Source organism: Hemitrygon akajei, chromosome 6 (assembly GCF_048418815.1).
Source record: "Hemitrygon akajei chromosome 6, sHemAka1.3, whole genome shotgun sequence".
NCBI classification, from domain to species: Eukaryota; Metazoa; Chordata; class Chondrichthyes; order Myliobatiformes; family Dasyatidae; genus Hemitrygon; species Hemitrygon akajei.
The window spans coordinates 185,219,123-185,234,447 of NC_133129.1; the positions used below are offsets into that span (position 1 = coordinate 185,219,123).

Here is a 15,325-nt window from a genome sequence, read left to right on the forward strand (position 1 = left end):
TTATTTCACCCCATAGACACTGCATGACCCAAGAGACTGGCAGTCTTGCCAGTGGCGTTGATGGGTGATGAAGGATAGCTGTTGATGTTGGGCTGTCCCAGGTCAGTAGGCCCCGGAGTCCGATGTCTGCGTGAGTAGGGGGCATGATGGCTGGTCATAAGATGCGCCCAGATTTCGGGGTCCCATCATCAGCTAGTTCAGGGGATGATAACAAAGGGGATTTCCTGGTGTTAGAGGACTCTCCGTGTGCGTGGGAGGGAGGAAAGGGGTTCTGTTTGCTGTTGTTGCCTGTGTTGTTCTGCCAAGCATCGTGGGCATGTTATGAGAGCATCGGAATGTGTGGTGACACTTGCAGACTGCCCCCAGCACACCTTTAGGTTGTGTTAATATTGCTAACGCAAACACTGCATTTCACTTAATGTTTTGATGTACATGTGATAAATAAATCTGAATCTGAATTCATAGGACAGACAGAAATGGTTATGGTAATTATTAACAAAGCTCTGTGTGATAATGCAGCTGTCTTTGTGTGGAGAGAGAGAATGGGTACAGTAAGTACTTGGGCAGAATTGTTTGTTTGTGTTTTAGCTCCAAGTGCAGTGAATGTCCGAGCTTTCACGTTACCTTTCCTCCACCACCACCTCCTTTCTTCTTCTCCTTCGTCTCCATATCCTCGTTGAACACCAGCAGATTCCTAGTTTTCTCCAAAAACTGGCTCCGCTGCTCCAATAACTTCCGCTGCTCGTTCAGCTCCTTTTGCTTCTTATCTTCCTAGTTGGGGGTTATGGGGGGGGGGGGGGGGAAGAGAAGAGTCATAGGGTCATACAGCATGGAAACAGGGCCTTTAGTTCAATTCATGCATGTCAACTGTGTTGCCCACTGAACGAGTCCCATCTGCCTGTGTCCAAAGCCCTCTAAACCTCTCCTATCCCTCGTGATGACTTTTAAGTATTGCTAATACTGGAGTCTGAAGTCCTACATCACCAGGTTCAAGAACAGTTACTATCCCTCAACCATCAGGTTCTTGAACCAATGGGGATAAGAACATAAGATATAGGAGTAGGATTAGGCCATTTGACCCTTCTAGTTTGCCCTGCCATTTCATCCTGTCAATTTTCCTTCTTGGCCCCAATTTCCTGCCTTCTTCCCATATCCCTTTATGCCTTGACTAATCTAGAATGTATCAACCTCTGCCTTAAATATGTCCAATGACTTGGTCTCCACAGCTGCCTGTGGCAATGAATTGCACAGATTCACTACTCTGGCTAAAGAGTTTCCTCAACTCCATTCTAAAAGGACACCCCTCTATCCTGAGGCTGTGTCCTCTGGTCTTTAACCCTCTCAACATCGGAAATATCCTCTCTGCATCCACTCTATCAAGGCCTTTGAACATTTGATAGGTTTCAATGAGGTCACCCCTCATTCCTCTGAATTCGAGTGATTACGGTTCCAGAGCCACCAAACGCTCTTCATATGACAAGCCTATCAATCCCGGAATAATTTTCGTGAATATCCTTTGAATCTGCTCCAACATCTGCACATCCTTTCTTAGACAAGAGGCTGCACCATTACATTCTTGCTTTTATATTCTTGTCTTCTTGAAACGAATGCTAATATGCCATCTCATTCACTATTTCTGGCAGTTCATTCCAAATACGTACCAACCTTTGTGTGAAGCTTGCCCTGATGCCCCTTTAAAATCTTTGATCTTAAACCTATGCCCCCTTGAGGAAAAATTCTATGATCCTGCCTGTGCCCCTCATGATCTTAAATATGTACATCAGGTCACCCCTCAATTTTCAATGTTCCAGAAAATAAAGTCCTAGTCTAAGAAGCTCTCCTTGCAACTCAGGCCCCCAAGTCTAGGCAACATCCTACTAAATCTTTTTCTACACTCTTGCCAGTTTAACAGCATCTTTCTTATAAGAAGGTGACCAAAATCATACACCATACTCACATTGTACAGCCTCACAATGTAACTGCAACATAAATTGCTGACTCCTATACTCAGTGCACTGAATGATGTGCCTATTAACTTTTAATCATCCCCTCTACCTATGACACTGCTTTCAGCAAACTGTGCTCAAGGTCCCTCTTTTCCAAATACTCCTCAGGGCCCTATCATTTACTGAATAAGTTTGACCCTGGTTTGATCTCCCAAAAAGTAATCTCTCCTATATATCTGGATTAAAAACCATTTGCCAAGTGCCGCCTCACCAACATCTCATATAAGCGCAACATGAGAGACTGAGCAAGAATAAGATATTAAGTCTTTCCCATTCCTGAAATACATAGGTGTCGTCCAAATCACCAGGTGAAATCCAGATTTCTGGGGTTTCATATATCTATACTAACCTTTCACAAGACAAAATTAAAATTACACTCTGGTTAGACCACATTTGGAGTACTGTGCTCAATTCTGGTCGCCTCATTACAGGAAGGCCTTGACCGCTTTAGAGAGGGTGCTGAGGAGATTTGCCAGGATGCTGCCTGGATTAGAGAACATGTTGCATGAGGAAAGTCTGAGTGAACTAGGGCTTTTCCCTTTGGTGCAAAGGAGGATAAGAGGTGATTTGATAAGAGGTATAGAAGATGAGAAAAGGCATAAATACTGTGGACAGCCAGGGACTTTCTCCCAAAGCAGAAACGGCTAGTATGAGGGGGCATATTTTTAAGGTGATTGGAAGAAAACATGGAGGGATGTTGGAAGTAAGTTTTTTTTTCACAGTTTTGTGTGTGCATGAATCACTGGAGGTGGCGGCAGATACATCAAGGGACATTTAAGAGACTTTTAAGAATGGCACATGGATGAAAGAAAACTGGAGGTTATGTAGGTGGCACAACATTGAGGCCCAAAGGGTCTGTACTGTGCTGTTCCCTTATGCAGCAACAGTTGGCTTGGTTTAATTTTGTACTCCAGCAGACCGCTAATGTGGAGCCATTTTGGTTGTACTGTTCTACGCTCTGTAACACATTAAATTAATGAAGGGCTCAGATAATGGAACTAACAAATGCTTTTGAATTGGTGTGACAGCTGCGTAAGTGCAGTAGCCCCCTTGCACACAGCAAAATGGCACCGAGAAAATCATTGCTTGTGGGAATGTTGATTGCAAGATGTTTGCCTGGCACAGGACACCCTGGATAATATAGAACTATGAACAGTAGAGCACAGGAACAGGCCCTCTGGCCCACAATGTCTGTGCTATACACAATACAAAATTAAACTTGACCTAAGGGAACTTCACTACTCTGCTACTAAATAAACATTTGCAAATTTTAGATTTGCAAATCAATCTCGCTGTCTTCTGCTCTGTACAACCAACAGCCCACATGTTTGGCCCATAGCCATCTAAATCTCTCCTCCACACAAGACTTAGGAGCAGAATTAAGCCTTTCAGCCCACTAAGTCTATTCTGCCATTCCATCATGGTTGATTTATTATCGCAACCCCACAGTCCTGCTTTCTTCTGGTAGCCTTTGACACCCTGACTAATCAAGAACCTATCAACCTCCGCTTTAAAATACACCCAATGACTTGTGGCAATGAATTCCACAGATTCACCACTCTCTGGCTAAAGAAATTCCTCCTCAAATTAATTCTAAATGGATGCCCCTCTATTCTGAGGCTGTGCCCTCTGGTCAAAGACTCACCCAATAGAGGAAACATCCTCTCCACATCCACTCGGTCTAGGGGTAGCTATCTATAATTACCTAATCTGTAATTATCTAAATAGCCTTTAAATATTGCTAACATGTCCACCTCAACCAATATTTCTGGCAGCTCATTCCAAATATGCACCACTTTTTGCATGATTTTTAAAAAATCTCTTGCCTCCTATCTTAACCTTGTGCCCACTTCCCCAGGGAGAAGTCTTCGTGCTTTTACCCTGACTATGCTCCTCATGGTAATATATCCCCTATCATAGGAGCCTTGTGCTGTTCGTGGGCACTGGGTGGCAACTCCCTGATGTTCCAGTATGCACGTGCCAACTCTGCCATTCAGGGACAGCTGGCATATCACTGACCTGTTCTTTGACGATCTGCATCCTCAGCATCTCCTTCTGCTGCTCTTGCTTGCACCGCAGCTCCCGTTCCTCCTCGTCTTGTTTCCGTGCACGAGCTACATGGTACTGCGCCTGGCTCATCAGATCAGAGCACTGCCTACAACACACAAACTTCTATAGATGTGCAGTGGAGAATACACTGACTGAGTATATCATGGCCTGGTATAGAAACACCAATAACCTTGAATGAAAAAGTAGTTGATACAGCCCAGTCCATCACGGGTAAAGGCTCCACCTCCCTGACATTGAGCACATATATATGGAGTGCTGTCACAGTAAAGCAACATCCATCATCCGGGACCCCACCACCCAGGTCATACTCCCCTTTCACCGCTGCCATCAGGAAGATGGTACAGGAGCCTCAGAACTCGCATCACCAGGTTCAGGAACAGTGACTACCCCTCGACCATCAGGCTCTTGAACCAGAGGGGAGAACTTCACTCACCTCATCACTGAACTGTTCTCACAACCTCTGAACTCACTTTCAAGGACTCTTCATGTCCTGTTTTCGATATTTATTTCTATTTATTCATTATTTTTTCCTTTTGCATGGTACGGAAGCTGCACTGCAGTGGACAGGAAGGCTCTACAATGGGAAGTCAAAACTGGCACCAGCCTTCCCACCATTAAGGACATGTACACAGAAAGGTGTCAGAAAAGGAACACTAACATCATGAAGCATCCCACCCACCCTGCTCATCAACCGTCTGCCTACCTAGCATTCACACCAGGGACCACCAGACTCAAAAAGTTACTTTCCCCAAGCAGTAAGGCTGAACCCTAACCCACCCTCCACATCATCCACCACCACTACATTATTTCCTTGAGAGTGACCTTAAGTACAGACAGCTCCATACCTAGCGTCACTTTATGGACATACAATCAATGTATATAACAATCTTACATATTTATATTTCTTGTGTTCTTTTAAATTACTTAATTTTTTATCTTAGTGTGTTTTTTTGTGCTGCATCAGATCCAGAGTAACAACTATTTTGCTTTCCTGTACACTTATTTTCCCATCTACAGGAAATGACATTGAACAATGTTGAATCTTAAGCAATCTGAAGTGGACAGAGAGTATGGGGAACTATAGCCCAGGTGAAGGTTGATGGGAGAATATATCTGGCACAGACTAGATAGGCCGAAGGGTCTGTTTCTATGTTCTATGACTCTTGACTCACATGGGGCATCCCATCCAAGACTGTTGGCAATCCTAGTCTTGCCTATCTTCTCCACTGCCCCTCCTAACATGGGAAAATGAAACACAACCTTATAGAAGAGTTTAAAATTATGGGAGGGGCAGATAAGGTGGATGATAACAGCCTTTTCCCCAGGGTAGGGCAGCCCAGAACTATGGGGCATAGATTTAGGGCTAAGGGGAAAGATTTAAGATGGACCTGAAAGGATAACCTTTTCCAGACAGACAGTGATAAGTATAAGGAACGAGCTGCCAGAGGAAGCGGTTGAGGCAGATACAATGGCATCACTTGGATAAGGACATGGGGAGGTGGAGTTTGGAGGGATATGGGCTAAATGCTGGAAATTGGACCGGCTGGACGGACACCATGGTCAGTATGGACTGGTTGGGCCAAAAGGCTTGTTTCTGTACTGTATTGCTCTATGACTCTGTTCTTACCCCTCTCCTTGCTTGTTCCTCCACCCACCTCCTTCTCTCCCTTGCTTTTGAAGGAATGCTGCTGTCATTATCAGCTCTGAGTCTATACATTGTGCAGGATTTCCTAAAGGTTAACTTGCATTTGGTTTTAAGGAAGGCAAATGAAATGTTCACATTCATTTCAGAAGGACTAGAATATAAAAGCAAGAATGTGATGCTGAGGCTTTATAAGGCACTAATCAGACTGCACTAGAAGTATTTGTTGAGCAGTTCTGGGCCCCTTATCTAAGAAGGGATGTGCTGGCACTGGAGAGAGTCTAAAGGAGGTTCATGAGAATGATTCCAGATATGAAAAGGTTAACGTATGGGCAGCGTTTGATGGTTCTGAGCCTGTACTCGCTGGAGTTTATAAGAATGAGGGGGAACCTCATTGAAACCTATCAAATATTGAAAGGCCTATAGTGGGGGAACCTAGGCCGACGACACCACCTCACAACAGAGCTGAGGAGAAATTTCTGAATGCCTATGAGATGGCTTTTTAGAGCAGCTTGTGCTTGAGCCTACTAAGGGAAAGGCTGTCTTAGTTTGGGTGTTGTATAATAACGGAGATTGTATTAGGGAGTTTAATGCAAAGGAACCCTGAGGAGGCAGTGATCTGAATTCACACTGGAATTTGAGAGGGAGAAGCACAAGTCACATATGTCAGAATCGCAAGGGAATAAAGGGAATTACAGAGGCTTCAGAGAGGAGCTTGCCCAGGTGGACTGGAGGAGGATACTGGTGGGGATGATGGAAGAGCAGAATTGGCTGAAGTTTCTGGTAATAATTCACAAGGTGAAGGAAGAAGTAGTTCTTAAATGGCAGGTGTAGGCAACTGTGGCTGACAAGGAAGTTAAGGACAGCATAAAAGCCAAAGAAAGGGCAGCCAAGGTAGCAAAAGTGAGTGGGAAGTTGGATGATTGGGAAGCTTTTAAAATCCAACAAACGGCAACTAAAAAAGCCATAAGAAGAGAAAGGACGAAATATGAGGCAAACTAGTCAATGATATAAACCAGGATACTAAGTTTTTTCAGTCACAATAAGAGTAAAAAGGAGGTGAGAGTTGATATTGGACACTGGAAAATGATGCTGCTGAGTTAGTAATGGGGCCAATGAAATGGCAGATGAACTTAATGGGTATTTTGCATCGGTCTTCACTGTGGAAGACACTAGCAGTGTGCCAGAGGTCTGTGAGTGTCATGCAGCAGAGCGAGTGCCATTGCTATTTCAAAGGAAAAGGCACTAGGCAAACTGAAAGGTCTTAAGGTGGATAAGTCACCTGGACCAGATGGACTACATTGCAGAGTCCTGAGAGAGGTTGCTGAAGAGATAATGGATGTATTCGTCAATATCTTTCAAGAATCACTTGATTCTGGCATGGTCCTAGAGGATTGGAAGTTAGCAAATGTCACTCCACTCTTTACGAAGGGAAGAAGGCAAAAAAAAAAGGAAATCATAGGCCAGTTAACCTAACCTCAGTGGTTGGGAAAGTGTTGGAGTCAATAATTAAGGACGAGGCTTCGGGGTACTTGGAGAATAATGATACAATAAGTCAAAGACAGCATGGTTTCTATAAAGGGAAATCTTCCCCGACAAATCTGTTAGAGTTCTTTGTGGAAGTAACAAGCAGGGTGGACAAAGGAGAGGCAGTGGCTGTCATTTACTTGGATTTTCAGAAGGTGTTTGATAAGGTGCCACAGGCGAGGGTGCTAAACAAGATAAAATTCTATGGCGTTACAGGAAGGATACTGGCATGGACAGAGGAATGCCTGACAGGCAGGAGGCAGCCAGTGGGAAAAAAGGGGCCTTTATTGGCTGGCTGTCAGTGACTACTGGGGTTCCTTGGGTCAGTATCAGAACAGCTGCTGGTTGAGTCAGTGGTAAAGGAGGCAAATACAACGTTGGCATTGATTTCAAGGGGAATAGAATATAAAAGTGAGGAGATAATGCTGAGGCTTTATAAGACACTAGTCAGACTGCACTTGGAGTATTGTCAACAGTCTTGGGCCCTGTATCTCAGAAAGGATTTGTTGTCATTGGAGAGTCCAGAGGAGGTTAGAACATAGAACACTCAACCTGTTCTCATAAGGCATGCTCCCCAATCCAGGCAACATCCTTTTAAATCTCCTCTGCACCCTTTCTATGGTTTCCACATCCTTCCTGTAGTGAGGCGATCAGAACTAAGCACAGTACTCCAAGTGGGGTCTGACCAGGGTCCTATATAGCTGCAACATTACCTCCCAGGTCCTAAACTCAATCCCACGATTGATGAAGGCCAATGCACCATATGCCTTCTTAACTACAGAATCAACCTGCATAGCAGCTTTGTTTATGAGGTTGATTCTGGGAATGAAGGGGTTAACATATGAGGCGGGTCTGACAGCTTTGGGCCTGTACTCACTGGAACTTAGAAGAATGCTGGGGGGCAGGTGGAGGGTGGTGATGTCATTGAAACCTACTGAATGTTGAAAGGACTAGATAAGGTGGATGTGGAGAGGATGTTTCCTATGGTGGGGGTAACCAGAAACAGAGGGCACGATCTCAAAATTGAGATTAGAACAGAAGTAAGGAGGAATTTTTTAAGCCAGAGAGTGGTGACTCTGTGGAATGTTCTGCCACAGACTGCGGTAGAGTCTAAGTCTGTGGATATATTTAATGTGGAAGTTTCCTGATCAGTCAGAGCACCAAAGGATATGGCCAGAAGGCAGGGATATGGGATGGAGTGGGATCTGGGATCAGCCATGATAGAATGGCAGAGCAGACGCTATGGGCTGAAAGGCCTAATTCTGCTCCTAGGTCTTATAGTATTATTGTTCCAGTGTCACAAAAGTACAATTGGCTCTCAGGTGCCCCCTTTATTACCACAGTGTACACTCTGCTGAATTGACATAACCACAGGCTGAAGATAAACACAGATGAACTGCAGGCTGTCACATACCTAGCCTCTGCCGCTGCTTGAGCCAAGTCAAATCGCATCTTATCACCAGCATTACTGAGATACTTGAAGTATCTGAAAGAGACAAAAGTTGCAAGATTAGACCTCTGACAGGAACGCAGAGTTAGAGTTGTATAGCACACATCAGGCCATTCTGTCTAACTCATCCACACAGACAAAGGTACTACCCTGAGCTGGCCCCATTGTCTGCATTGAATGCAAAACCCTCTAAACTTCTATGTATCTGTCCAAATGTCCTTTATAACCATATAACAATTACAGCACAGAAACAGGCCATCTCAGCCCTTCTAGTCCGTCCCGAACATTTACTCTCACCTAGTCCCACCTACCTGCACTCAGCCCGTAATCCTCCATTCCTTTCCTGTCCATATACCTATCCAATTTTATGTTTTTAAATGACAAAATCGAACCTGCCTCTACCACTTCTACTGGAAGCTCGTTCCACACAGCTACCACTCTCTGAGTAAAGTTCCCCCTCCTGTTACCCCTAAACTTTTGCCCCTTAACTCTCAACTCATGTCCTCTTGTTTGAGTCTCCCCTACTGTCAATGGAAAAAGCCTATCCACGTCAACTCTATCTATCCCCCTCATAATTTTAAATACCTCTTTCAAGTCCCCCCTCAACCTTCTACGCTCCAAAGAATAAAGATCTAACTTGTTCAACCTTTCCCTGTAATTTAGGTGCTAAAACCCAGGTAACATTCTAGTAAATCTCTGTACTCTCTCTATTTTGTTGACATCTTTCCTATAATTCGGTGACCAGAACTGTACACAATACTCCAAATTTGGCCTCACCAATGCCTTGTACAATTTTAACATTACATCCCAACTCCTATACTCAATGCTCTGATTTATAAAGGCCAGCATACCAAAAGCTTTCATCACCACCCTATCCACATGAGATTCCACCTTCAGGGAACTATGCACCATTATTCCTAGATCACTCTGTTCTACTGCATTCCTCAATGCCCTACCATTTACCATATATGTCCTATTTTGATTAGTTCTACCAAAATGTAGCACCTCACACTTATCAGCATTAAACTCCATCTGCCATCTTTCAGCCCACTGTTCTAACTGGCCTAAATCTCTCTGCAAACTTTGAAACTTCCCTGTTTCTAATGACATTTGAAATATTTGTCAGAGCCCCTGCTATTTCTACACTAACTTCCCTCAAGGTCCTAGGGAATATCCTGTCAGGACCTGGAGATTTACCCACTTTTATATTCTTTAAAAGCACCAGTACTTCCTCTTCTTTAATCATCATGGTTTCCATAACTACCCTACTTGTTTCCCTTACCTTACACAATTCAATATCCTTCCCCTTAGTGAATACCGAAGAAAAGATATTGTTCAAAATCTCCCCCATCTCTTTTGGCTCCACACATAGCTGTCCACTCTGATTCGCTAAGGGACCAATTTTATCCCTCACTATCCTTTTGCTATTAATATAACTATAGAAACCCTTCGGATTTATTTTCACCTTTCTTGCCAAAGCAACCTCATATCTTTGCTTTTCTAATTTCTTTCTTAAGATTCTTTTTACATTCTTTATATTCCTTGAGCACCTCATTTACTCCATGTTGCCTATATTTATTGTAGATCTCCCTCTTTTTCCGAACCAAGTTTCCAATATCCCTTGAAAACCATGGCTCTCTCAAACTTTTAACCTTTCCTTTCAACCTGACAGGAGCATAAAGATTCTGTACCCTCAAAATTTCACCTTTAAATGACCTCCATTTCTCTATTACATCATTCCCATAAAACAACTTGTCCCATTATATATTGTAACAATACCCTCTACTCTGCCATGAATGGTCCCAAGCCTGGCTGCGAAAGGAGGGTTGGGCATTGGTTAGCAACCCCATCCCATAAAAACCCAGAACTACAGAAATGCCAACAGAAGCTACAAAGACCTCATTCCTGCAAGAGGAAGGATACACCAGGAAGATGTGCTACACCTGGAGACAACATGAAAGACTGGTCCAGGACAGAGGATTCTGGCAAGCTACCATCAGTGGCTTAAGCCCATCACCCTTACTGGGGCAGAAGTAAGTAAATGTGTAAGTACCCTCTAATACCATCGCTGCCTTGATTTAACTTCCCAAAATGCATCACTTTGTATTTGTCAGTTACATCAGATTTGTTATTTCTTCACTCACTTACCCAGTTGATCTAGATCATATATGTCAAATTCAAGGCCCGTGGGCCAAATCCGGCCCGCGATGGAATTATCTTTGGCCCGCGAGATAATATCTAATTACTATTAAAGCTGGACCCAGTAATCGAAGCGCCTATGGCGTATGATATGGCTAATGCTGAGTTTATTCAGGTACCAGGTTTTCAGGGTTTTTAGTGTTTATTCGGCAGTCTTCTTCATAAGAAACGGAATTTGTACAGTGAAACACTTTGTAGTTATAACAGAGACTGAAACACATGAGAGCAGGCTGAAAAAACGGAGGTAACGAAAGCAGCGTTCGCACGCGACTGACTGATCCGGCCCGCACGAAGCTGCATTTTGCTCAATCCGGCCCGTGACCTAAAATGAGTTTGACACCCCTGATCTAGATCATTTTGAAACCATAGGCATACTTCTTTGTTGTCCACCATCACCACTAATTTTAGTTCCATCAACAAACTTACTCATTAAACTAACTACATTCTCAAACAAATCATTAAATCACAAGATCTAGTGATACAGCACTGGGAACAGGCTTCTGATCTGAAAATTTATTATCTATTTCCACTCTCTGACTCACTCCACCAACACAATTTGGTATCCAATTGGTAGCCTCCAATCTGATGGCACATCTACTGCCAAGATGAACCACTCTTAGGATAAAGGAGCAATACCTCATATTCCATCTAAGTAGCCGCAATCTTGATGGCATGAATATTGATTTCTCCAACTTCTAATAATTTCTCCCCCCTCTCTCTTCTTCCATTTCCCACTCTGCCTCCCCATTTATCTTACCTCTTCTCCCCCCCTTCACCTCACCTGCCTATCATCTCCCCCTGGTGGCCTCTTCCTTCCCTTCTTCCCATGGTCCTTTCTGCTCTCATATCATCTTTCTTCAGTCCTTTGCTTCCATGTATTACCTCCCAGCTTACTTCATTGCTATCTTCTTCCTCACTTGATCTCATTAATCACCTGCTAGTTTGTCCTTTTGCCCCCACCTTCTTACTCTGGTTTCTGCCCCTTCCTTTTCAGACCTGATGAGGGGTCTCGGCCTGAAACGTCAGCTGCTTACTCTTTTCCATAGATGCTGCTTGACTTGCTGAGTTCCTCCAGCATTTTGTGAGTGTTACTCTGGATTTTCAGCAGCTGCAGAATATTTTGTTTGTATCCAATTGGCCAACTCGCCCTGCATTCCATGAGATCTTGCCTTTCTGACTAGTCTACCATGCTGGGTCCATGTCGACCATGTCTACCACACCTTGCTAAAGTCCATGTAGACCACATCTACACCTTGTTGAAGACCATGCAGACCATGTCTACCATTCCCATTATCAATCCTCTTGGAAAAAAAACTCTTAACAAAGTTGTGAAACAGGATTTCCTACACTCATTATTTCTTCCCCCATCCCCTCAGCCAAGATGAACATCTTTAGTTAGCCTGCGTTTCCAAATACAGATAGATCTTGTCTCAGAATCCCCTCAGTAACTTCCCACTAATTATGTTATGCTCATTGACCAGTTATTACTTGGCAGGTCCTTGCAGCCCTTAAATAAGGTGACAACATTAACCACCCTTCAACCTTCTGCTGCATCACCCATGGCTAAGATAGAAAACTCTCTGCCCTGCCCAGGCAACCTTTTGCTTTGCATCCAAAACAGTCTAGGCTACGCTTATGGTGGTATGGTAGCACAGTATTTAGCATAACTGTGTAAGATAGGGGTTCAATTCCCACCACTGTCTGTAAGGAGATTGTACATTCTCCCCAACAACACAAGAGCTTCCTCTGCGTACTCTGATTTCTTCCCAAGTTTCAAAGATATTCAGTACATTTAGGGTTAGTGAGTTATGGACGTGCCATGTTGGTGCCAGATGCATAACACTTGCGGGCTGCCCAGCACAATTCTCACTGATTTGATTTGATACCAATGACATATTTCACTGTATGGTTTGACGTACATGTGACAAATGAAGCTAATCTCTCTTCTCCATCTTTATGACCCCGTCCGCCAATACTTCCTCTTTGGTGATACTGATCTGTTTCGGGATATCATTGCCCTTTACCCTAAATGCCCTAGCTTCACTGATTTCAGACCTCATATATCTCCCATGACTCCACCAACAAACCATTCTAATCCTTAAGGGAACCCAATCTTTCTCTAGGCATCCTTTTGCTTTTAACATATTTATAGAATCTCTTAGGAATCTCTTTTACTCTACATACCAAGGACATCTTATGGTCCCTTTTCCCCGAGACCATGTTTTTAATTCACATCTTACCGATGGGCAAGTTCCAGCTCTTTGACTGCGTTCAACACGGCCTTCAGGTTGCTCTTCTCATCTCGCAAGACTGATGTAGCTAGTCTTTGTAACACTAGGGCCATGTTAAACATGAGCACCGTATCATTAGGGGACGCATGTCTGGCCTGTGAACACAAACCATTCGTGAACTGATTCCACAACCTATGGACTCATTTTCAAAGATCCCACAACTCATGTTCTTAATATTATTTATTACTTATTATTATTTTATGTAATAAGTTATTATTAACTTTTACCTTTTTTGTTTTTTTCTTTTTTAATACTTTCACAATCCGTTATTACTTAGCACACTGGTTGTTTGCCCGTTTTTGTGTATAATTTTTCACTGATTCTGTAGTATTTCTTCATACTTACTGTGAATGCTTGCAAGAAATGAATCTCTGGGTAGTATATGGTGACATATGTACTTTGATCATAAATTTACTTTGAACTTTTCTCCTTCCACGGAGAAACTACATACTTCCTTCACTGGAGACAATCTCTGCTAAACATGCAAGTATTTTCATTTTAACTGAGGGTATGCAGTTATGGTATGTATGTGTTTAGATCAGAAACATTCCAGGTATAGTACCTATTCATTTCCTAATTGTTTTTATACGTCACAGTGAGAATGCTGCTCCTTAGTCAACTTTTGCACACCCAAGAGAGAGAAATTAACTTGTCAAAACCAGTATTATAAAAAGGAACCAACATAAAATGCTGGAGGAACTCAGCAGGCCAGGCTGCATCATAGAAAAGAGTAAACAGTCAATGCTTTGGGCCGAGACCCTTCAAGAGGGCTGATGAAGGGTCTCACCTGAAATGCTGACTCCTTATTCTTCTCCATACATGCTGCCTGACCTGGTGAGTTCCTCCAGTATTTTCTGTTGGTTGGTAAGAAAAAGTGGGGATGACCTTTTCTGTGCTGTATAACTCTGATTCTAAATATGCACCAACAAAAGTTGTGAGCTACAGGGAACTACAAAAAAAGTGCATAATCAGAGTTGACTATGACAAATCAAACATACACCCGAGAAGTTAAGGAGAATAGCATTAAGACTGAAACTAGTCAAGTTACAGACCAAGTGCGATAACTTCACTCACCCCAACACTGAACTGTTCCCACAACTTATGGACTCACTTTCAAGGACTCTTCATCTCAGGTTCTTGATATATATTGCTTATTTATAGATAATAAATTTTATTACACAGAATTGGTGTATTATTATATACAAAAATAAACCAAGGAGATATTGTACTTATTGAGGAAGAAACTGAATAATATAGTCTAAGCTATATTCATTGTATAAGACATTGGTGAGACCTAATTTGGATTATTGTGTGCAGTTTTGGTCACAAACCTACAGGAAAGACATAAATAAGATTGAAAGAGTACAGATTATGTTGCTGGGTCTGGAGGACCTAAGTTATAAGGAAAGATTGAACAAGTTAGGACTTTATTCTTTGGAACGTAGAAGATTGAGAGCAGCAGCACACATAACTCAGCAAGCCAGGCAGCATCTATGGAAAAGAGTACAGTCAATGTTTCTGGCCAAGACCCTTCATCAAGACTGGAAAATAAGATGAGGAGTCAAACTAAAAAAGTGGGGTGAGGGGAGGAAGTAAAGAGCTGTGAAGCTGATTGGTGAAAGAGATACAGGGCTGGAGAAGGGGGAATGTGACAAGAGAGGACAGAAGGCCATGGAAGAAAGAAAAAGGGAAGGAGCACTAGAGGCAGGTGATAGGCAGGAAAGGAGGTAAGGTGAGAGGGGGAGATGGGAATGGAGAATGAAGGGTGGGGGGCATTACCAAAAGCTCATGGACTGACATGTCGGAAAGGGAATGGGAAGTGGAATTAAAATGGGTGGCCACTGGGAGATACCGCTTTTTCTGGTGGACACAGTGTAGGTGCTCGGTGAAGCGGTCTCCCAATCTGCACCGCGGCTCATTGATATACAGGAGGCTGTACCAAGAGCACTGGGTACAAAAGATTCACAGGTGAAGTGTCGTCTCACCTGGAAGGACTGTTTAGGGCCTGAATGGTATTGAGGGAGGAGGTGTAGGGGCAGGTGTAGCACTTGTTCTGCTTGCAAGGGTAAGTGCCAGGAGGTAAATCAGTGGGGAGGGACAAATGTAAAAGGGAATTGTATATGGAGCGAACCTTTCAGAA

At 43.2% G+C, this 15,325-nt stretch overlaps 1 protein-coding gene across 1 annotated transcript in view; it reads right to left on the reverse strand.

The window, feature by feature from the left end:
* The window catches only part of ctr9 (CTR9 homolog, Paf1/RNA polymerase II complex component), a 104,949-nt gene that overhangs the window by 5,529 nt on the left and 84,095 nt on the right, over positions 1–15,325 (reverse strand). The window contains exons 18-21 of the mRNA XM_073049955.1: positions 13,135–13,280; positions 8,660–8,731; positions 4,026–4,161; positions 625–771 (exon numbers count right to left, since the gene is read on the reverse strand). Of these exons, the coding sequence (XP_072906056.1) occupies positions 625–771; positions 4,026–4,161; positions 8,660–8,731; positions 13,135–13,280 (501 nt within the window). The remainder of the gene's footprint in view (positions 1–624; positions 772–4,025; positions 4,162–8,659; positions 8,732–13,134; positions 13,281–15,325) is intronic.